The sequence below is a fragment of the Pongo abelii genome, chromosome 2 (assembly GCF_028885655.2).
Source record: "Pongo abelii isolate AG06213 chromosome 2, NHGRI_mPonAbe1-v2.0_pri, whole genome shotgun sequence".
Taxonomy (NCBI): domain Eukaryota; kingdom Metazoa; phylum Chordata; class Mammalia; order Primates; family Hominidae; genus Pongo; species Pongo abelii.
Window position 1 is genome coordinate 171,103,747 of NC_085928.1, and position 24,186 is coordinate 171,127,932.

Sequence of the window (24,186 nt, forward strand, 5' to 3'; positions counted from 1 at the left end):
CCATTTAAATAAAAGATGAAGGATGTCGAAACACAAGCAGCCTTTAACCAGCAGACCCATAAATAAGACAGCAGCTGGTGCTATGCAATTCTAACACTGGCAGTTGTGCTGGGATTGGCCTCTTCTAGGCTAGGAGTTCTTAACCTGGAGGTCAAGAACTTGGAGGGAGGGTCCTGTGGACCCCTTGCAATGTATGCAGATTTTGCATAAACATTTTTCTGGACACGTTTCAAAGGAGTTTGGAATATCCATAAGTTGAGACCTCCAAATTACTAGAGCTAATTGCCCAATTTTATTCCTTTGTATCATCTCAAATGCCAATATAATATCTAGTGTATAATAAATGTTTGCTGGCTGCTTAGGAGAGAACTAGATGTGTTAATGATGCCATCTCACAGTGAAAAGGGGCAGATTTCTCAAAACAAGCCTCCATGATATAATCAGAATTTACTTGCCTAAGAAAGTCCAGGTCTGGGTCTTCAGCCTTGCTCCTTCACAAAATGATCTTGTGTGGGTTACTTCTCCTCTCTGGGTTGCTGTTTCCTCATCTGCAAAATAAAGATTTGAATTAAAAAAAACAAAAGTTGTCTTCAAATTTTAAAACCATTCTGTCCCACGTAAATGGTCATTAAACCATCTAGATGGATAATCTCTCACGAAAGTCTAGAATGTGTTATAAACAAAAGGCACAACAAGCCAGCCTTCTTTGAAAAATTATTTTTAGAAAAGGTCACAGTTTGAAGACATGCCATTGGCTAGTGATTCCCCAATCAGGACTATAAAGTGCCACAGGTACCAGGGTTGAGGGGAGGCCCAAGGAGGGACAAAGGGAGGGGCTAAGAACACCCCACCTCATTTCTTTTGGAGCACACTGCTTTTGATCTGCTCTCTAATTCAGTTTTTGGGTGAGATTTTGTTTGTGGAAAATATTTCTTGACTTTATTAGTCTCTCTTAATATCCATGGGGGGCACGGGGAAGAGATTAGTCACTATAAAAAATTTGTCTTTAAAATCACATTGGATATAGTCAGAAGCACTAAGGCTTATATCTTATTGTGTCATTTATTTGATGTGTCACATCAGGCATGTCATACAGTCTTTCTCAGTCTTTTTCCTCATATATAGAACAGTGATATTGTCTTATGCATATATTAGGTGTGAGAATTAAATGAGAAAATATCTGTGAAAATGTCTTGTAATTTGTGAAACATCATAAAGATGGTTAGTGTGTCTTCAGTAGTTAGCCCCAGATTTTTGCACTTTGCCCTGACCATTTGTAGCTTTTTTGTCCATATGAATTAAGTTAAGGAAAGTACGTATGATCAAATTTCCAGATGATCCCATGTTATGGGGTAGGGGGATAAGAGACTTAGCAGACTGCAGATTCTGAGGGTGAAATGGGGAAATAAAAATGTCCTGTTCTTCCATACAAAAAGACAACTGGTAAAGATAAGATTGGAGAAAATTAGCTTATAAGGAGTTCAGGTAAAAATACTAAGGATTTTTTATTGGCTTCAAGTTCATTTTAAACCAATAGTTTTGTGATATGACTGCCAAATAAGTAAATAAGCAGTCCAATATTCTTACACATCTATAGAAATATGGTGTCACAGATGAGAAAAAGGAGATATGGCTTCTGGCTTTGATTAGCATTCTTCCTCTAGCTGTTAAAATGGTCACTCCAGCAAGCTAAGCATATCCATAGAAAGCTAGATGGAGAAGTCCTGGAAGGTTTCCTCTGGGAAACGCTGAGAGAAGATTTGGGGGGAGGAATGTGTCATGGAGGTCTTAAAAGATCTAAAAGGTATTAAAGGGTGTTATAGGCTGTCGTGGAGGAGAAGATTTGGAACAGTTGTATTGTTTTCAGAGATGAATCTTAGGAAAAACTTTAAACAATCAGAGCTATCTAAAGGGGAACGGGTTATGTGGTGAGGCAATGAGAGCTCCATTAGGAAAATTGTCCAAGCAGAGGCTAGACAACACCTTCTAAGGGTTGCTGTGCGTCAGGAGGCAGGTTTTAAGAAGATATTACTAAAATCTCACCGATTCTAAGATAGTATTTCTACAGTAGAATTAAATATTCCACTAGAGAATTATTTACTTTGTTAAAATGTTTTCGTCATATTAAAAAAAAGTGTGGAGTTTGAAATTGGCAAAACTGGAGTTTGCTATTGCATGGTGTTTGGATATTGTTTAACCTCTTTGAACATTAGTTATGTCATCAGTAACATGGTGATTATCAATTATTTCTGCATTATTGTGGAGATTAAATAAACAATACAACATTGGTGAAAGATCCTTAGTGATGACTGGTCTTAGTAAGGGCTCAAAGATAGTAACTTTTGTCACAATTATTATTTGTTCCTTCTATTTTCTACATGCATTTTATTTCCTCTTATCTAACAGATTCCTTTTAGGTGATTCTACTGAATCCTTCAGGGACATATGATATAAGTGGGTGAAATGATAACTCCCATGAGTCTGGTAGAAAGAATTCACCCTGAAGGAAGTTAGCAGATCACAGAGGTACTGTTTTGTATTTGCATTGATGCTTGTTTCCTCCTAAATAGAGGCAACTTGCGCAACAGCTTTTTTTGTTGTTGTTCTAAATTATAACCTGATTTTCCTGCCCATCAAAACCAGAACTAGGCCAACCTGATTGATTTATTTTTTTCTTTGTTCAAAGTTTTAGGCAATAAAACAATCTACTAAAATTTTAAGGCCCAAGCTCTCCATCGCAGAGTAGACATGATATCTGCAGCCTCTAGGAGTAAGAAGGGTTAGTAACTGAACTATTGGGATCAGTTATGTATGTTTCTATACCTAATTTTTCTATCAATAAAGTGAACCTAAATCAATTTTACTTAAAATTGCTCTTCAGTGGGTGAATTAATAAAGGAGAAGCAGTTTACTATTCTTAGAAAAAGATCAAACACATGAGATCCTGTTCTCTCAAGCATACCGCCAAATATTAAGTAAGAATCTTCCACTTCAAATTCATTGAACTAAGGGACAAATGTACTGGACTCCACCTCCCCATGACAGACCTTTGGTAAAGAGTTCACATCAAATTTTTCAAGTTGTTCACTTTGTTTCTTAACTACTTTTTGCTTTTCCTTCTAAAAATCAAATTTGTACTCCACAGCATTAACTATTTTAGACTCTTTTCCCACCAAATATGAGAATTGATTTTTTGATTCTATAAACAAGAAACAAATTAGAATCTATAGCTAATCAAAATTGATAACTGTGAGAGTGGGAATGATCAAGGTACAGCTTGTTATTGCTTAAACAGTTGCCTTGTTTATGATGACAAATAATTAGATTAAAAAGCTGCATGACCAGACTGTGAAATAACTTATTTAAAGGATTGTTAGAGGAACTGGGGCTATTTAACATATATTATTCATAAAGCCCATGAAAATTGAGTAAGCACTTTCTACAGTATCTAATGAGTATCTAGTGAGTAGTAGTGATATTATGTTTGATTACAAATGTAGAGTTTAGACAACACTTATAAGAAGTTGTTGAATTCTTCTGTTGCAGCTTTATATAATATGATAGTAATAATAATATGTACAAATGTATGCTTCTTTGTATTATTTACAAATATATATATTTATATCCACTAATATGTATGTATATCATTTGTAAATTTAAAAGTAACCAAATTAATTTATTTTATCATTTTAAAATAAGGTGTCAATTATGTTCTTAAGAGTTTACAATTGTGAAATACTAGATCAGAAAGTTATTTATTTATTTCTAAATTTCATTTCCATTATGTTGGTTCCATTATGTTTAGCTTAAAAGATTTTAGAGAAGACCAAATGTAAACTTTTTAGGAAAAATATTTCTTTATTTTAACTCTTAACCTCGCTAGAGAGATAAGGTTCTACGTTATGTGACAAATAATGCTTCTCCATCAATAGTATAATACATTTAAAAAATGTCTCTAGAAATAGTACAGTTAATCAGATTTTCTTGACTATTTGAGTGACAAATACTGACTTTTGTATATTAAATTCAGTATTAGTGAAGGTAGATCAGATAAAGATAGCTAAGTCAGAAGACTTTGTTGACAACTTTAAGAGAAATATTGTTGCTATGCTAATAGACTTTGGTTTTTAATCACAAAGAATAATTTCATTGTTTATTAATAGTTTTAACTACTGTTAAAACCATACCTGCTCTTATAGAAATAAAGTATCCCCTGAAATATCACACTAAAAATTATAAAATATTATTAAAAATATAGATACCCATAATTTTACCATTTTTAAAAAACTTTGTATATTGTTAACACTTTGGATTTTTTTTCTATGCATGTTTTACTTTCACACTTGGTTGTAATCAAAGTATGTATTTAATTCTGTATTCTGATTTTTTCAATTAATTTTGCTCAAAGGGATTTTTAAATATCTTTATGCAGTTTTCTAATCATTTTTCTAATGATTGCATTAGACTAAATTTCAAGTTACCCCAAGATTTATTCCATTCGTACCACAAACATTTATTGGTCACTACTATAAGCTTAGCATTGTTTTAGGCACTTCACAAAAACTTCTACCCCTGTGCAGTCTATGGGAAGATGACACAGGATGTATAGATGGTACATGAAAAAAAAATCCATAAAATCTCTAATTCAGTGCTATTACTATCCCAGTGTTAAATACTTCAGTTTTTCAGTAAGTTGCTGATTATTAGCCAAGACAGTAAAAAATATGTGTATATGTTTGTGTAGATCCTGTGGCAGGTTTAAATCTATTAAACTTAAACTACTTTTTTAAAAAATTTCTCTATCTAAACAGACATACAGCAGTCACAGCCTAGTAATAATGCCAGAAAAATTTTGAGACCAAAAGAAAGTTCTGCCTGGATAGTTGATCAGGACAACTTCTGTTTTCAGTGGGCCTGGCCATGTGTGCCAGGCATCACACGCTCTCCTTCGTGCGTGATGGCTCCCAATTCAGAGATCCCACAGCCAGCAAAGGTCCCTATCTGAGTAATTAAAGCAAAAATGCTTTTGAGGGAGATTTAAAATTGCCTATGAGGCTCCCTTTGGTAGGGGAAGAGCCCAAGCATATTCTCTCAGACAGAAGTAGAAGAAAGCAGCAAAGTTACTGGGTTTCCATATATTGGTCACAGGTTAGATTTCATCTCATTTAGTTGGTAATAGATAACTCCATATGAGGAGGCACTATGCTAGTTTTGATTAAAGGTCACACACAGAAAAAAGCATTAGATTTTCAAAAGAAACAAAAAGATAATACAACACCCTTAGGTTTAGATATGACTAAACTTCAAATAAGGTGCATCCATATATATATATTTATTTATATATATTATTATGTATATATTTATTTATATATTATATATTTATTTATATATATAATATATAATATGTATATAATATATATTAATATAATATATACTATGTATAAATATATAAATATAATATAATTATATTATATATAAATATATAGTATATATTATATACAATATATATGATATATAAATATATACAATATACAAATATATGATATATAAACATATACAATATACAAATATATGATATATAAACATATACAATATACAAATATATATTATATATAAACATATACAATATACAAATATATATTATATATAAACATATACAATATACAAATATATATTATATATAAACATATACAATATACAAATATATATTATATATAAACATATACAATATACAAATATATATTATATATAAACATATATAATATACAAATATATATTATATATAAATATATATAATATACAAATATATTATATATAAATATACAATATACAAATATATATTATATATAAATATATAATATACATATATTATATATAAATATATAATATACATATATATTATATAAATATATAATATACATATATTTATATAAATATATAATATACAAATATATTATATAAAAATATATAATATACAAATATATTATATATAAATATATAATATACAAATATTATATATAAATATATAATATACAAATATATATAATATATAATATACAAATATATATTATACATATAAATATATATAATATACAAATATATATTATACATATAAATATATATAATATACAAATATATATTATATATAAATATATATAATATACAAATATATATTATATATAAATATATATAATATACAAATATATATTATATATAAATATATAATATACAAATATATATTATATATAAATATATAATATACAAATATATATTATATAATATATATTATATATAATATATATTTATATATTATATAATATATATTTATATATTATATAATATATATTTATATATTATATAATATATATTGTATATAAATATCTTATATACAATATATAATATATAAATATATAATATAAATATATATTATATATTTAAATATATAATATATAAATATATAAGAGATATATATATAAATATCTATAAATATATATAAATATATATAAATATATATAATATATAAAAATATATATTATATACAATATATAAACATATATAATATATAAATATATATTTATATATTATATATAAATATATATTTATATAAATATATATTTATATATAATATATAAATATATATTTATATATAATATATAAATATATATTTATATATTATATATAAATATATATAATATAAATATATATTTATATATAATATATAAATATATATTTATATATAATATATAAATATATATTTATATATAATATATAAATATATAATATATAAATATATGTATTTATATATTATATATTTATATAATATATAATATATTATATATAAATATATAATATATAATATATATTATATAAATATGTATAATATATTAATATATAATATATAGAGATATATACAATTAATATTATATATTATATATATATTTAATGGGTTTTTTTTGTTTCTTTGCTTTGTTTTCTACTTCTTCATCAGTGAACATTCACTGGTGCTTATTTCTATGAGGCACAATTAGAATGTTCCAGAACATAAACATGAACTGATATTTTGGCTATATATGGGGAATGTAAGTGTGGTATTATTGCCCCAGAAAAGTTGCTTTGGACATGACGTCTTGCGCTTTTTTCGTTCTTTCTTTTCTTGAATCATTTTAACTTTCTTGTTCAATAGGGTGCTTACATTTATTCCCAAATTCTCTTTTTAATATTTTTATAGATATTGAACTCAAAGTGATAACTTTAGCTTGGAATTACTAATTGACAACATTTGGTCTTATAATGGAGCCGAAAGAGCAGGGATGCAATACTTAAATGGCAAATTGTCACCTGGAAGCTGCCATTTTATACTGATAATAGTAGTAGATATTTATTGAGCAACTTATGTTTCGGAAGTTTGATAAGCACTTTATATGAATTACTTTATGCAGCTCACTTAACAACAATATAAGAGATGCACTACTTCTATACCTGTTTTACCAATGAGGAAATTGGGGCACTGGGAAATTTTAAAACTGGCTCAAAGTCTCATGGTGACTGCAGAGCACACACTCTTAACCACTCTCTCAGGCTGCCTCTCTGTATAAGGAGTTCTGATCATAACCTGACAAATCATTTATCCATCCTTCCAGCCAGCTAGCCACTCAAAGTATTTAGCAAGGATGTAGGAGGGATATAAACTGTCAATAAGATAGACACGGTCACTGTCCTCAGGCTGCTTTCTAGAGAAGAGGAGGAACAATTAAGCAAGCATCCACACACAGTGTGGTTTATGCTATGATAGGGAAGTGTAAGGTTCTCAGGGGCATAGAAGAAGACTCTAATCCAGTCTGGAGGAGGTGTCAGGTTGGCAAATCAGAAAGTTGTTGTCCTTATTCCTGTGTTCTCAGACATTTTGTTGCAAAAGGCGTATAACATATCCTCAGAAGGAAAGGTCTTTGAAATAAGGTCCTCTTCTGTCTTGTTACCTGAGTGCCTACCCCATAGTAGCTGCTCAATCAAAATTTGTTGAATGAATGAATGAGAATTCTAATGCTCCATAAAAACTCCATTGTGACAGGGGGTCTTTTGATTTATTTCTAACTTTATCTTTATGCTGAATATTCTTAAACACTTTTCCTCTAAGCCTGAAATAAATGTATCCTTTTGACTTACAAATTCAAGTCTCTGCTCCCTTTTAAGCCATTACTAAAAGCTCTAGTCCAAGAAAGCTGCTGCACCCATTATATTTCACTAGAAAGAGACCTCCTCAGGTCTCCTTTAAACCAAGTGCCCTGAGTAGGAATTCTGGGACAATCTGGTAAAGTGGACACTGGTTGCTTTTTCCCTCTTTTTTTCAGCTGGTCTGTGGGATTTGATGCTCTGCTCACTTTCCATAGTTCTGAAAGACTTGTTCTCCCTTTACCTGGGCATGATGGCCTGGAAATTTCTCTTACCTTACTTCTCCCCAACACTTTCACTCTTCAAACGGTATTAACTTTGGGGAAATAGTTCTTAATTATTTACCACACAATTCTCTGGAAGACTACAAGAATCCAGGACAAAGCTAGAGGAAGAGGCCAAAAGTAAACTGAAAGCCCAGGCTAATGATTTCTCTGAGCAAGAATTTTTGTTATTATAATGCAGTGATTTACATAGGTTGTAATTCGCGAGAGCAGGTGTTGGGTTATGTCTTCCTTATGCTTACTTGGAATGCCTTTGTGCTAATATACTATTTTTTTCTGATGAAAGAACAGCAAATATAGGCAGCAAAATAATGTTGGTGGTTGAAGCTAATGGCAAGGGGAAACCAAAGCTTCCCGGGGAAGAGAGAAATTAAGCTGGTAATCCTTTTGGCGAGTTACAGTGGCCAGGTTTGTACGTGATTTTACATTTTTCTAATTGCATGATCTTAATTCCTAGTCTGATCTCACTATTTAAAATGGTACCTCATTCTTTTCTCTGTTTTATGTTTCTTCAGAGCCCTTATCTTCATTATGTAATTTACTTATTATTATTAATGTCTGACATCTTGGGAATTTTTGTCTATTTTATTACTTATCCAGGGTCTAGAAGTGACCTGGTACAGGGTAGGTGTGCAATAATTCATTTATCTTTTTTTATCTGTTGAATAAATGAATCATTAATCCTGATGAAAGCAATATTTTAAAAGTAACTATAATCAAGTCTTTTCCTACATGTATTGATTTTATAAACAAATGGCTGGGCCGGGTGCAGTGGCTCATGCCTATAATCCCAGCACTTTAGGAAGCCAAGGTGGGTAGATTACCTGACGTCAAGAGTTCGAGACCAGCCTGGCCAACATAGTGAAACCCCGTCTCTACTAAAATACAAAAAAATTTAGCCGGGCGTGGTGGCAGACGCCTGTAATCCCAGCTACTGGGGAGGCTGAGGCAGGACAATCACTTGAACCTGGGAGGCGGAGGTCACAGTGAGCTGACATCATGCCATTGCACTCCAGCCTGGGCAAAAAGAGTGACACTCTGTCTCAGAATAAATAAATCAATAAAAGTAAAATAAATAAATTGCTGGACATTAAAAATTATTTTATATAAATCTTGTAATTAGAGAAAATATTACAGTGGATGTCTACAAAAGCTTTGATGATCAAACCCACACAAATCAGCATGATATGCTCCTCAAAAACATACACATGAAAGAATAAGCCCGTGCTGGTGAGAATGGAAAATCCTGAGGTTTCCTGAAGCCGGTAGACTTGAATCCCTAAAGCTAGGTATGGTTTGTTTCAGTGAACTCATAACTGTCTGGCAGCAAGGCTGAGGCTGCTTGCCACCCCCATGACACTCTGAGGCTCACTAGTTTTATATTTCCATTTCTGGACAAAGCATTATCATTTGATTTCATGGTTCTTAGTACAGGATCAGGCAGCTTGTGGGAACTCAAAACATAAAAGATGAATAGAGGAACATATTAATTATTTGGGAGAGTCTCCTGCATTTGAGGTTGTCATAATCACAGCAGATGCTTTCTGACAATGACATGTTAGTATGCTGTGAAGACTTCAGTGGCTGCTCCAGCTTTTCCTCTTCCCAAGACTCTCTGGCTTTTAGGGCCAGTCTAGTGTAGGCAAAACTGGGTTAATCTGAGTAGAAGGCAAGTACACTTTTGGCTGAGATCCAGGTACCTTCCTCTCTCACCCAATGTGGGCCTGAACAAACTCAACCGCTGGCCTGAATCACTGATAAAGGACTACACATATCTAGAAGTAGGAGGAACAAGTGGCCTCACAGGTCCTGGATTAATATAACGAGTTGATGATTCCAAAAAGATATAGCATTGCAAGCGAATTCTTTGTAGGACTATACTAATGACATCTGACTTAATTCTAAGTGGAGAAAAGTTTGGGCAGGCATGTAAACATATGTGAATCACATAGCTGTGTGACACCTGTGAAATTCTTAAATATTTCATATATTTTAATGTGGTCGTTGGGGAAAAGCCTCACATAAACTATTGGTCAAATGGCACAGGCGGATTCAGCAACTCTAAGTTTTAAACCCATTTGTTCTTTTAATACTCTGGAAAATTTTTTAAAACCAGCTTTATTGAGATAAAACTCACCATACAATTTACCTACTTAAAGTACACAATTCAGTGGTTTTTAGTATGTTTACAGTATTGCAACCATCATGACAGTCAATTTTAGACCATTTGCATCACCCCAAGAAGACACCCTGTACCCTTTAGTCACTCCCGTTTTCTCCCTAATCTTACCTTCTACTCCAGCCTCAGGAAACAACTAATCTACTTTCTCTATAGATTTGCCTATTGTGGATATGTTATGTAAATAAATCATATAATATGTGGTCTTCTTTCACTTAACATAATCTCTTCAATGTTCATCCATGTTGTGGTATGTATCAGCCACATGATTTTCACTGCTGAATAATATTTTATCATTTCATTCCATACTACATTTTATTTATCCATTCATCATTCAATAAACAACTTGGGTTGTTTCAATCAGCTTCTTTGGGTGTTATGAGTAATGCCACTATGAACATTCATGTACAGTTCTTGAACAGACATAAATTTTCAATTCTCTTGAATATATGCCTAGAAGTGGAATTGCTTGATTATGTGGTAACTCTATTTTCAAATTTTTGAGGAACTATCAAACTCTCTTCCATAGCGATTGCACCATTTTACATCCCCACCAGCGATACCAGCAATATATGACAGTTCAATTTTCTCTACATCTTCTCTAACACTTGCTATTGTCTTTCTTTTTTTCTTTCTTTCTTTCTTTCCTTCCTTCCTTCCTTCCTTCTTTCTTTCTTTCTTTCTCTTTCTTTCTTTTTCTTTCTCTCTCTCTCTTTCTTTCCTTCCTTTTTTTTTTTTTTTTTTTTTTGTGATAGCCATTCTGGTTGGTGTGAAGTGGGATTGTATGGTGGTTTTGATTTGATTTTCATTTCCCCAACCACTAATGGCTAGTAAACACCTTCTCATGTGTAAATTGGCTGTTTCTACCTGCTCTTTGGAGAAATGTCTATTCAAATTTTTTGTCCATTTTTAAATGGGCTGTGTTTTTGTTGTTGAGTTCTTCATTTTCTGCATTAAGAGTGGAGGATGGCTGGAGGAAGAGAGTCTCAGACCTCTCAGGTGCTCTCATCTACAATAGAGCTCTGAAACACAAAGCTGGTGATGATGAGTAATGCTGGTGGCTTGCTTCTCTCAGGGTATACTGTAGACGAGGATCTAGGTTGAGAGGGGGCCCTGTGTTACTGGCTGCACCCATCCATAGTGGAACATCATCACACTCAACTGGAGAGGGCGGGGAAATATATTGTGGTTCAAGCGTCACAATTGTTTGCAGTTCTTGCTGAAATATAAGACGTTGTCTTGAATAAATATTTTCTTCATGCTGTATGTCCTAAGGACAATTTCCAGGAACTTTAAATGGTTATTTATCTATAATTTTCACCAGTTATTGTTGTTTTTTGGGAGTGGATTTGAAAAGCTCTTCACATCACCATTCTGGAAGTGAGTCCTATTTGGATCATTTTTTATGAATATTTTGCTTCTTTTCTACTTGGTGGTAAAATAGTGGTAAAACTCTCTTTATAATTAGCATAGTAGAGAGAGAATTGCTGTGCAATTATAAAGGGCAGTTTTTATAAAAGTATTTGCAAATTTACAGTGAATTAAGAAAACCAATGAGAGTTGAGGACTGGTTGACTTTCAACTTCAAATCGACTTTCACCTTCAAATCTGGTCGAATTCTAGAATGACCATGCTTTGTTTTGACAAATAATTTTTAATTTATTGTCATTAAATAGTTGTAAATAAATAACTGGATAATGAGTGACACTGCATTTCATACTACAGCTTGTTGGTTTTGGTCTAGTTATCTATGTACAAAGCCATCACAGCCATTGAAAAAGTCACCGAAATGACCTGTTTTAAACAGCATAGGGATAATTCAGATGTGGAAATCAAGTTATTAAAAATTCAACATTTTTATGTATACATTTTAGAATTTCACCAGCAAAAATGACCATGTATTTCACAAAGTCTTTTTGAAAAACAACTTTCCCAACTCCCCTGATGCAGTTGTTTGGATTTTGGGGCTAGTTCTTACATTTAACAATTCTTCAAACTCCCTATCTGATTATGGACTGGGCTCATATGTGAATTGCCAACCAGTTGAATGTCACTTTAGTTGAAACAAATCTGGAGTCCAACTCATATTTAAAATGCTTCTCTAAACATTTCCCCACCTTCTCCATCCCCACGGCAAAGTTAACTATTTAGCTAACTCTAGCTGGCTGTCTTTTGGTGAAGAAGTTTGGTTACTTATAAAGGATTACTTAAGTATCTTTGAAAAAATACATACTGCTTAATACTTACAAGAGAATGTTACAATGTTTTCCTTGTTGGAAATTCTTCACTTTTTGGCAGGTGACTTGTGTGTACTATTTCCTAAAGTACAGTAGTTTAAGTAGCTTATGGGCAGAGAGGGATTGTATAAGAGCACGGAACTAGGTAAAGATGAGTAAGAAGGAAACCAAGCACATCCCAATGATATTTTCCTGAGTCGTTAATGGACTACACAAAGGTAAATAGTGAAAATAGCAAAGTAATTTTCTCTTCTTTTAGTTCAAAAAGTTTCAGTGTTAAAGTTTGGCTTCTATTGAGTGAAACATCTTAGTTTCCCACATAGTGAAAGGTAAATGGAAAAATCCATCAATTCTGAAAATTGTAATGCAGTTAAATAATAAACTGATAAATTGCATTAAATCTCAGTATTAATTTTTTCCTTCTATAGAGACAGGAATTCTATCCTACTAAAGCTACTTAACAGTTCAAGTAGGTATTTTGGAAGATGCTTACCTCCCAGTTGGGTGTATCTCCCTGCGGCTTAGGTGAGCGCCGAGGCTTTGGCTCCTCCCCAGCTGCTGCGAGCTTCCCACTGCGCCGGGCGCCTGGGAGCCTCCCGGAGTTAGGTGTTCGGCCCCGCCCTCGGGACTATTGCTAAAACTCAAATTCTACCAGGCTAATTCCGGTGATTAATTATTGACAAAAGGAAAACACTCCTACGCAAACTTGTGTCCAACCGCACTGCTCCCAGCGACTCCTTCCAGAATAGAATGCCTGCTGCAACACTCCCCTCCCCCCACTTGCTCTACGGTCCCAACTTCTCATACGCTGCCACTCTCAGTCTTGGGCGATCAGACTGGTCCTCGGAGGAATGCAGCTCAACGACTTCTACATTTTAAAATTTGGTTTTCCGCAGCTCGTTCGCACTTCGCCAGGGACCAGCCTCTCGGGAGGGGGCGCTTTCCCGGTGCAGGGGAAGCCGGGGCTCCGAGAGCAACAGAGGCGGCTGAGGCGTCGCTGTCACCTCCGGCTGCTGCAGTAAAACCCCGAGTCGAGGCGGGGACCGGGAGGAGGGGATAGGGAGGCGCCCTCCCCCGCGCTGGGGCTGGGATCCCCGACACTACTGAAGGGGCACGTCCTTTGGCGGTGGTAGAGGGGCGGGCCGATAAACAGGAGGTGAGAAGGTGGGAGCTCTGGGGCTTTAGCCTAAGCTGCGTTAAAGCGCTCAGGGAAAGCCCGCGCCCAGCATCCACCGGGCTGCAGACTTTGGCAAGGGAGCGAAGAAGCCCGGGTGTAAGCACAGCAGGACTGCGTCTGAAACTCGGCATCAGGCTGCTAAGTGAGCCCAGGGCTCGGGCTGGGGCAGCGGGCAGCCAAGCAAGCATCCCACCCCATTTGTTTGTCAAAAACCGAAGAAAGCAAAGCCTTTTAGCACTGGCAGCTAATTTTGGTGCCTCTGAACGTGTGAAACGCCCCTCCCCGCCCCACTCGCATCCTGCCACCTTGCCCGCGGTAGCTGGGAGGTTTAATCGTTAAAAAGGTGGACTGCCCCAGGAAAACAGATTAAAGGATCGTGTCCGGAGAACTTGTGTGTGCCCACTCACAAGTGCAGAGAATTAATCTCGGCCCGGACTGCGGCAGGAGGGCAAACTGGGGAAAGAGAGCTGGGAGGCGGCCCGGTGGTGCAGAGACGCGCGGCGCCTGCTCCCGCGGCTCCCGGGGCTGGCGTGCCCTGCGCTTACGCTCCGCGCTGGAATATCTTCCCCGGAGGGCTCGGGACCAGCGCGAGCACCTTCCCTGGAAGCCCACATCCATCACCCAGCGATCTCCTCTCCATCGAGAGCAGGGCTTGCTGAGAGTGGCGGAGGACCTTGAAGGCTCCCCGCTCTGTATCTCCGTGGTCGAGACGCTTTCTGCTCGAGGCCCAGGGGAGTCCGGGAGCGAAAGCCTCTTTTGATGAATGAGCATTTGGGCAGTATCTGCCCATCAGCCCCCACTGCAGAAGGAGGAGACACTGCACATGCTCGGCCAGGGCTGATTGTGCTAAAGCGCGAATTTTAGCTGCTGGCAGGTCTCTGCTCATCCTCACAACGCGCTTTCAGCGGGTTCCACACTGCCAGGGCTGCGAAGAGGGAGGCTCACGTTATTGGGTGGTGATGTCTCCATGCAGGAGCGAGGAAGTCCCTAGAGGAAGCTAAAGGTAGATGGGGGCAGGGAAGGGAACCAATAGAAACAGAGCACCTGCTTGGGCCCGTGTTAGCCATTTTACGTAGTTATCATTTCCTTCTGCTCCCGTGTCTAAATAGCAGCAACCACTGCTAGTGTTATTTATTTCTTTATCACTTTATGTTGGTCACATTCCTTATCTTTTGGCTTCTCCCGACACACCTTGCAATGTTGGCAGGGTAGATATGACCACTCAGGGCATGTAGATCAAGAAACAGAAACCCTAAGAAACGACTTGCCTGGGGCTACCAAGCCCATTTGTGGTGAGGCCAATTCTATTTACACTGGTAAATCTTATTTTTCATTATCTATTTTCCCCCACTTGGTTGTGACACTCCACCCTCCATACTGTGATGGCACATTTGTGGAAATATAGAAACAGACCTTCTTGGCAAAGGTTTGTGAAATGGATATGAGACCTTGCAAGTACTCCAACTAGAGGTTGGGGGAAACTGGCACAGCTGGCAGATGTATTCAGACCATTAAAAATAATCTTAAATAACATACACGTATTATAACCACACACAGGAACATCTTTATGAATATCTTAGCACCTCCAAATGGAGAATACATATTCCATGTTTTCCATACAACTATAGAACATTCTCGAAACTTAACTAGATCACAAACTATAGGTCAACACTTTTATTTTTATTTTTATATTGGAGATGGGGTCTCACTCTGTCGCCCAGGTTGGAGTGCAGAGGCACAGTCACAGCTCACTGCAGTCTTAGCTTCCTGGGCTCAAGTGATCCTCCCGCCTCAGCCTCCTGTGTAGGTGAGACTACAGACATGTGCCACCACACCCAGCTATTTTTTAAATTCCTTACAGATGGGGTCTCATTTTGATGCCCAGGCTTAGGTCAACACATTTTAAAAGGCAGAAGTCATACAGACCACATCATCCATCAAAATACAATAAGGATAAAATTAACAAAAAACATTTATCCTGATTGATATACTATCAGAAATTTAAAGATGCTTTGAATCTGTATTAAAAGGCACAAATAGGGAAATTACAAACTCTTTAGGAACAGAAGAAAAACAAAAGCTCTACATAACAAAATTGAGAGACTACAGAAAAGCCAAACAATCTGTGAAATTATACACTAAGTGTCTTTATTGCAAAACAATGTACAAAGAGACTTAGAAAAAATTGCGAAAGAATTATGTTAACTAATAAAGATAACAGCAGAAAATAATAAAGTAGGAAAGTAAAAAAGCAAAAACAAAAATGAAAAAGGAGACTTGATCAAGAAAAAAAATTTATTCTCTGGAAAGATGAAGAAATAAATCTAGAAAAGATCAAGAAGCAGAGAAGATACAGATAACATTAGGAAAGAAAGATGGCATACAACCACAGATAAGGAAGATATTAAAAAATTTAAAAAGCACCTCAATTGATATTTTTTTGCCCATGAGATGGAATCTTCTTTTGTTCTGATTATTGGAACTTGTGAGATAATAATTAGTTAGCACTACAGCTTATGCAGAGGTGAATGAAATTTGAAGAACCAGGCAGAATTGTTAAGAATATAATAGTGTAAGAACATAAAGTAATGATAATTGTATCAACTGAACAATTTTAACCAGGCCTTTCATCATCAGTATCATAAAGTTTCTATCGCATAACTAAAAAACACACTGCTGGAGTAGAAAACTTTCAGAAGTAATCATCACTAGTGTGTATTCCCTTAGGTAACCTAAGATGTTTGGAGACAGATATTATTGGGAGAGGAATGGGTCCACTTTATAAAACCGTGTTTAGGTTTTTTGGGGATGTCTCTGGAGTCTACAATATCAGGAAGAAGAAAGGAGATGATGGGAGAATCCACTTAAAATGACCCATAGTCAGCTACTCAATCTTGTATGCATTTGCTGAGAGTGATCTTACTTTTAGCAGATTAAAATTCGAGGATAAAATGTGAGTTTTTCTAAAGCTTCCAAACCTGACCATGGTGAAAAGAATATGGACTTTGAAGAAAAACAGCTCTGGATTCAAGTCCTAGCTCTTTCTACTAATCAGTTCTGTAGTCTGAGACAATTAGCTGTATCTGTATACTTGGTTTTCCCAATTATAAAGTAGGAATAATATTGACTTCATAGGGTTCTTTTGAAAATTAAATGAAACGCCATTTACAAAGTACTCATCATATGGTTCCTGCTGAACCCTGAACCCCATTCTGCCTTTCCTAAATGCCATCTTTTAGTAACTTCTCTTCTGGCTATTCACATTCCTTCCATTTTGTCACTGGGATGCTATCCTTCTTCCCTTCCTTTCAGTGAACCATGCGCCTACTCCATGACTTACCAGCAATCAGAGAAATCCAAGTATCATTACTGAGTACCCTTGGGATGCTTTGGAAAGATGCTCTTAAATCTAAAAATAACTTAGCCCCTTTTTTACAAGGTGTAAATGGCAAAAATTAGGCCTGCTTCTTCTTTCTTTCCTTCCTTCCTGCCTGCTCCCCCCTTTATTTTTACTTACCACATTTTTTTTGAGTTCCTATGAAACTATGCATGAGCGACATTCCCCAACTCACTGATTCCTGTTTAACAAGTATGCATACGCTTAGACTGAAGTTTTTCACTAGGGAAAGACCCTAACCTTGAAACACTTGTAAAATTTAATGTTAGAACAAAGACCATATTATTAATGATCTGTAATGAGAGTCAGTAGTTTATTCTAAAAATTGGAAAAACAGCATTCCATTAAGGGACTTAATGTTGATGTCCCCATTAATCACTAACAAAAATAAGAGATTTATCAGAATAGGCACAAGTTTTGCCCTTAAAAAGCCTGTCCCCAGCTACCACTAGAGAGCTGAGGAGTAGCAATAAGACCAGTTTAACAAAAGATTTTCTGCATCATTTATTCTAAAGCAGTCTTTTAAAAACATTATTTCTATATTACATTATTATTACATACAAATTCCATTTTGGTGTAGCTATATCTATTTAGGCAAGACAAAGAAGACAATGGAAAATCAACAGAATTAAGAGAAAAGAGTAAGGCTTCACTTAATCGTATTAGGTAATATCCCGGCTTAGCAACTCTTATCCTCTTTTATTGATCTCATTTTCAGAGGGGAAAAAAGAAAGAAAATGAGTAATCCATGAAGATATTTGAAAGTATAAACAGAAATTTGAGGCAAATTTTGTTTACTTTTTTTTGGTTTGCTTTCATAAGGTGCAGATTAACCCTTGCTTATCTCTTTTAAGCCTTGTTATATTAACACTATTTATTTATTTTTTATGCCCTAAAGATACTACTACTTCCCTAGAGTAGAACTCTTCATAACATTCAGTAGAATTTGAAGGGTATTTGAGGGAATTGTCATATGTTAATGGAGTTTACATGTTCTAACAGCAAGTAGTTATGCCCCTCTGGTATACTAGCTAACTTCTTAACCATTTTTAAATGTCCAGTACAGTGGTATTAAATACATTCACAACATTCTGCAACCATTACCACCACCTCTCTCAATAATTCTTTTCATCTTATAAAACTGAAATTCTGTACCCATTAAACAACACCTGCCCATTACCTCCCTCCATGCAGCCCCTGGCAACTACCTATTCTACTTTCTAGCTCTATGATTTTAACTATTCTAACTGTTTTATATAAGTGTACTCATGCAGTGTTTGTGTGGCTGGGTATTTCACTAGAAAACTGTTCTCAAAGTTTATCCATGTTGTAGCACAGTGGTCCCCAACCCCTGGCCCTGGACTAGTACCTATCTGTGGCCTGTTAGGAACTGGGCTGAGCAGCAGGAGGTGAATGGTGGGTGACCATTATCACTGGAGCTCTGCCTCCCATCGTCAGATCATCAGCAGCATTCGATTATCATCGGAGTGCAAACCCTATTGTGAACTGTGCATGTGAGGGATCTAGAATGCGTACTCCTTATGAGACTCTAACTAATGCCTGATGGTCCGAGGTAGAACAATTTCATCCTGAAACCATTCCTCCCCTCCCCACCTCCCCGTCTGTGGAAACATTGTCTTCCATGAAACAGGTTCCTTGTGCCAAAAAGGTTAGGGACCATTGTTACAGCCTATGTCAGAATTTCCTTCCTTTTTAAGGCAATATTCCATTATATGTATACGACATTTTGCTTGTCCATTCATCTATTGCTGGGCATTATGTTGCACTCTTATGCTCAGTGATGCATCAGTAAATCAATTGGTTACCTGGAGTTAGAGATTGTTCCAGTACCTACATAACTGGACCATATCATGGTTAAACCTAAGATCTTGAATAAATTACTGGAATACATTTATCAATAAAGGAACAAATCTCATTTTCCTTCTGGCTGGTATAAGGAAAGCCCCATTAATAATCTCATAGTTATCCTTTTTTTCCCCTCAGAATAAGTGGGCAATTGTTTCTCTGTACAATGGAAAATATTTTTCCCCTCACTGCTATATTGTTACAAAGATGCATGTGATATCCCCCATTACTATCAATTCTTTTGCTTTAGTTTTCCTGTACCAAAATAGAATTTTATTTTCTTCATTAATTAGTCCTTTAGATTAAAGGAAACAAAACAGACGGGGTGCAGTGGCTCATGCCTGTAATCCCAGTACTTTGGGAGGCCGAGGTTGGCGGATCACCTGAGGTTGGGAGTTCAAGACCAGCCTGACCAACATGGAGAAATCCTGTCTCTACTAAAAATACAAAATTAGCCAGGTGTAGTGGTGTATGCCTGTAATCCCAGCTACTCGGAAGGCTGAGGCAGAAGAATTGCTTGAACCCTGGAGATGGAGGTTGCGGTGAGCTGAGATCGCACCATTGCCCTCCAGGCAGGGCAACAAGAGCGAAACTCTATCTCAAAAAAAAAAAGAAAAAAAGAAACAAAACAGGAAAGTGGTAGTGGCTTGAGTGTTTGAACTTTGTCAAGCTCAAAAGAAGATGAATAATAATGATATAGATAATAATAATGATGATAAAGACTATCAGTTATTAAACTACTGTCACAAAATTTTCACAAATAATCTTACAGCAAGTTTGGAGGGCAGGAGCTTTGTATCTCATTTTGTAGACCAAGAATCAGAGAGGTTGGAACCCTTCTAAAGTGACACAACTTTACGAGTTGGATACCGAAGCCATTTTTGTTGTTGTTGTTTTTGCTGTTTTTTCTACCCTTTACTCTGTTAACTCACTTTAAATTATTTCTCCATGACTGCTCATATATCACTTTTCCTGATATTTTTCTCAGAGAAGATGGTTGTGCTGTGCTAGCTAAAAGAATAGATGTTGGAGCCAGACCTACCAGATTTAAATCCTAGCTTTATCACTTAACTGTATGAATGAGGGCAACTTACTTAAACTCTCCTCAGCCTCAATTTCCTTATCTGCCATGAAGGATAAAAACAGTATTGAATTATTTTAGTTAATATACCTAAGCCATTTAGAAGAGTAGCTGGCATTGAGTAAATGCCCTGTAAGTGTTCACTACTATTGTTTCAGGAGCTTGAGATAATAACACAGGTAAAGCAGTTAGGGCAGTATCTGGCCCCTAGAAAATGCTTAATGCATCTATTTTACTTTTAGATATGTTTTATTTATATAATAATAGTTTTAAGGTAGTTTTTCAGGAATACAATCAGCATCTTCTTCCTTCCCTCTCCCCTTCCCTGTGTCACTCCCTTTCTCCCCTTCTCTCTCCCTTTTGTTTTTTCTACCTCCCCTTTTGTGACAAGTGGCTATGACTTACTCAATTGTGTGTGTGTGTGTGTGTGTGTGTGTGTGTGTGTGTGTATTTTTGAGATGGAGTCTTGCTCTGTCTCCCAGGCTGGAGTCAGTGGCACAATCTCGGCTCACTGCAACCTCTGTCTCCTGGGTTCAAGTGATTCTCGTGCCTCAGCCTCCCAAGTAGCTGGGATTACAGGATTGTACCACCACACCCGCCTAATTTTTGTATTTTTAGTAGAGACAGGGTTTCATCATGTTGGCCAGGCTTGTCTCAAACTCCTGACCTCACGTGATCCACCTGCCTTGTCTCCCAAAGTACTGGGATTACAGGCATGAGCCACTGGGCCCAGCCTGCAATTGTGTTTTCTATGAACTATTTTTCGGTGAAATCCATTTATTTACCCTAATGTTCCAGACCAACAGAAAATACATTTACTTCAACATCACGTATTCAGAGGCAGAACACTGCATTTCTCCCATCTCGTTGAAAGACTTTTACTAAAACAGTGGTTGATAAAAAAGAATCTTAAGGTTTTGAAAGTAGAGATTAGTTTAAAAAGAAAAAAATCCCAATTTATGAGAAACAGAGATATTAATGATAATGACAGAACTCTCTATATTTGAACTACAGATTGAGTCAAAAGTGGCCACAATTTTGATGATCCAACCATTTTACTTTGCGTTTTGACATGTAACCGTGTCTCTGCCCAGAACAAACTTACTTTGCCTGTCCTTGCTGAGAGATTTATTGCTTCATTGAAGGCTTTTGATTTAGCAACCATCTTCCCTAACTAGTTTTCTTATCTTGAATCACTTGGAGTAAGACTCTTCAGGTATGATGAATAGCTGTGTAATGAGATGGAGAAGAAGTCGCCCCATCATTTTATATTTCCACTGGGTGAGTTGTCACTCACCTCCAGCAAAACATCTTTCTCTCTTATGTATTATGAAAATTCATAGCAACTCTAGCGTTATGACATTTTGCTGTGGAGAATTTGGCATTTGTTGTGAAGGTATTATTTTAATTCCTGTCAAATTAAACTTTCAGGTCAGGGTTGCTATTAGGGATGAAAAGAGCAAATCCAAAATGAAAGTAAGAAGTAAGAAAATAAGGCAACAAGACAATTCAGATGTCAAGATTAAACAACAGGAAAAGAAGCCCATGGAAACAGAGTGGCAACTGGAAGTAAAACCATGGTCTTTCATGGATAGTTCTGTCCCAGTCCTCATCTCATCTAGTGATCTGTACTTTAGATTTATTTGATGACTTGGTGGGAGGATTCGGGGAGGTTAGAGAAGCATCTCACAAGCCATACAATAATAACCTAAGAAGTTTTTCCCAGCTGGACTAGACTCTTAAAAACCAGGCAGCTCACAACATGCCTTCATCTGTGTAAATTAAAATAGAATCTCACCACAACTAGCAACTCAAAATTTATATTAATTGCCAGTTTTTTTATTTTGTAAATAGTTGTCATACTCTTCTACCACGTGTTTTCAAAACAGCATTACTGAGACATAATTCATATACCATAGAATTCACTTACTCTTAAGGTACAACTCAGTGGTTTTAAGTACATTCACAGAGTTGTGCAACCATCATCACTATCTAAGTCTACAACATTTTCATGACCTGAAAAAGAAGCCCCATACTCATTAGCAGTCACTTCTCATTCTTCCACCCCCACTGCCAATCCTAGGCAGCCATTAATCTACTTGCTGTCTCTACATATTTGTCTATTCTGGACATATTATATAAATGGAATCATACAATATGTGGCCTTTCGTGACTGTTTTATTTTACTTAGCATAATATTTTCTGCTCACTGTCGAGGAGGGCACCTGGCACATAGTGGGTGCTCAAAAAATATTTACAGAATGAAGAATAAGAAATGGAAAAGTTTCTACCTTCATGCTTGGAATTGGGAGGTGAGTGGATCCATTCCCTACTCTGGTCATTCATGTTGTAACGTGTACTAGTACATCATTCCTTTTTATTTGCTGAATCGTATTCTGTTGTGTGGCTGTCCTACATTTTGTTTATCCATTTCGTCAGTTGATGGACATTTGGGTTGTTTTCCCTTTGGGGTGATTATGAGTAATGTGGCTAAGAACATTTTGTGTGGACATATGTTTTCATTTCTCTTAGGTATATGAAATATGATAGTGGAATGGCCGAGCCATATGATAACTCTGTGTTTAACTTTGAGGTACTGCCAAGTTATTTTTCAGGGTGGTTGCACTATTTTATATTCCTACGCATAACGTATGAGGTTCCAACTTCTTCACATCCTGACCAATGCTTGTTATTGTTTGTGATTTTAGCCATTCTGATGGGTGTGAAGTGGTATCTCATTGTGGTTTTCATTAATGCTTTTCTAATCAATAATTATGTTTAGCATCTTTCCACGCATTTATAGGTCATTTGTACATCTTTGGAGAAATGTCTATTCAAATTATTTACCCATTTTTAAGTCGGGATATTTGTCTTTTTATGTACAGTTGTAAGAGTTTTTAAAATATATTCTGGGTACAAGTCCCTTGTCAGATATATGATTTGCAAAGAGTTTCTCCCATCTTATGGTCTGTCTTTTCACTTTCTTGATGGTGTCCTTTGAAACACACAAGTTGTTAATTTTGGTGAAGTCTAACTTATCTCTTTTTTCCTTTGGTCTCTTATGAATTTGGTGTTTATGTAAGACACTATTACCTAACCCCAAATTATACAGATTTTCCTCTAGTTTCCTTCTAGGAATTTTAGAGTTTTAGCTCTTACATTTAGATGTGTGATTCCATTTTCAGTTGTCTTGTGCATGGTGTCAGGTAGGTATCCAAATTCATTCTTTTTCATGTGGATATCAAATTGTTCCAACACTGTTTGTTGAAAACAGTGTTCTTTCTCCATTGAATTGTCTTAGTACCCTTACCAAAATCAATTGACCACAAATGTAGGGAATTAGTTCTGGGTACTCAATTCTATTCCATTGATCTATCTATCTAGCCTTATTCCAGTACTACACTGTTTTGATTACTATAGCTTTATTCTAATAAGTTTTGAAATTTGGAAGCATTGATCCTCCATTTTGTTCTTCTTTTTAAATCTTGTTTTGGCATTATTTATTTTTTGCATTTTCTTATAAATTTTAGGATCATCTTGTCAATTTCTGTGAAAAAGGTAGCAGGAATTTTGATAGGTATTACTATCCTGTAATACAGATTTAATTCATAGATTAATTTGAGGATTATGCCACCTTAATAATATTAGGTGTTCTGATCCATGAATATGGGAGGGCTTTCCATTTACTTAGATCTTCTTTATTATTTTTTTCAATAGTATTTTGTAGTTTTCAGTGTTCAAGTTTTGCATTTCTTTTGTTAAAAGTTTTTTAAAACCACAAATGTAAATGAAGCTT

General features: G+C 35.7%; 1 protein-coding gene across 1 annotated transcript; it reads right to left on the bottom strand.

The window, feature by feature from the left end:
• Window positions 1-382: 382 nt before the first annotated feature.
• Window positions 383-14,740, bottom strand: LOC100171737 (uncharacterized). The gene is given in 4 exon segments (XM_009239494.3): window positions 383-548; window positions 13,363-14,026; window positions 14,028-14,375; window positions 14,377-14,740. Coding segments are annotated over 3 exon segments (693 nt in total). The 5' UTR covers window positions 14,665-14,740; the 3' UTR covers window positions 383-548; window positions 13,363-13,969.
• Window positions 14,741-24,186: the final 9,446 nt, after the last annotated feature.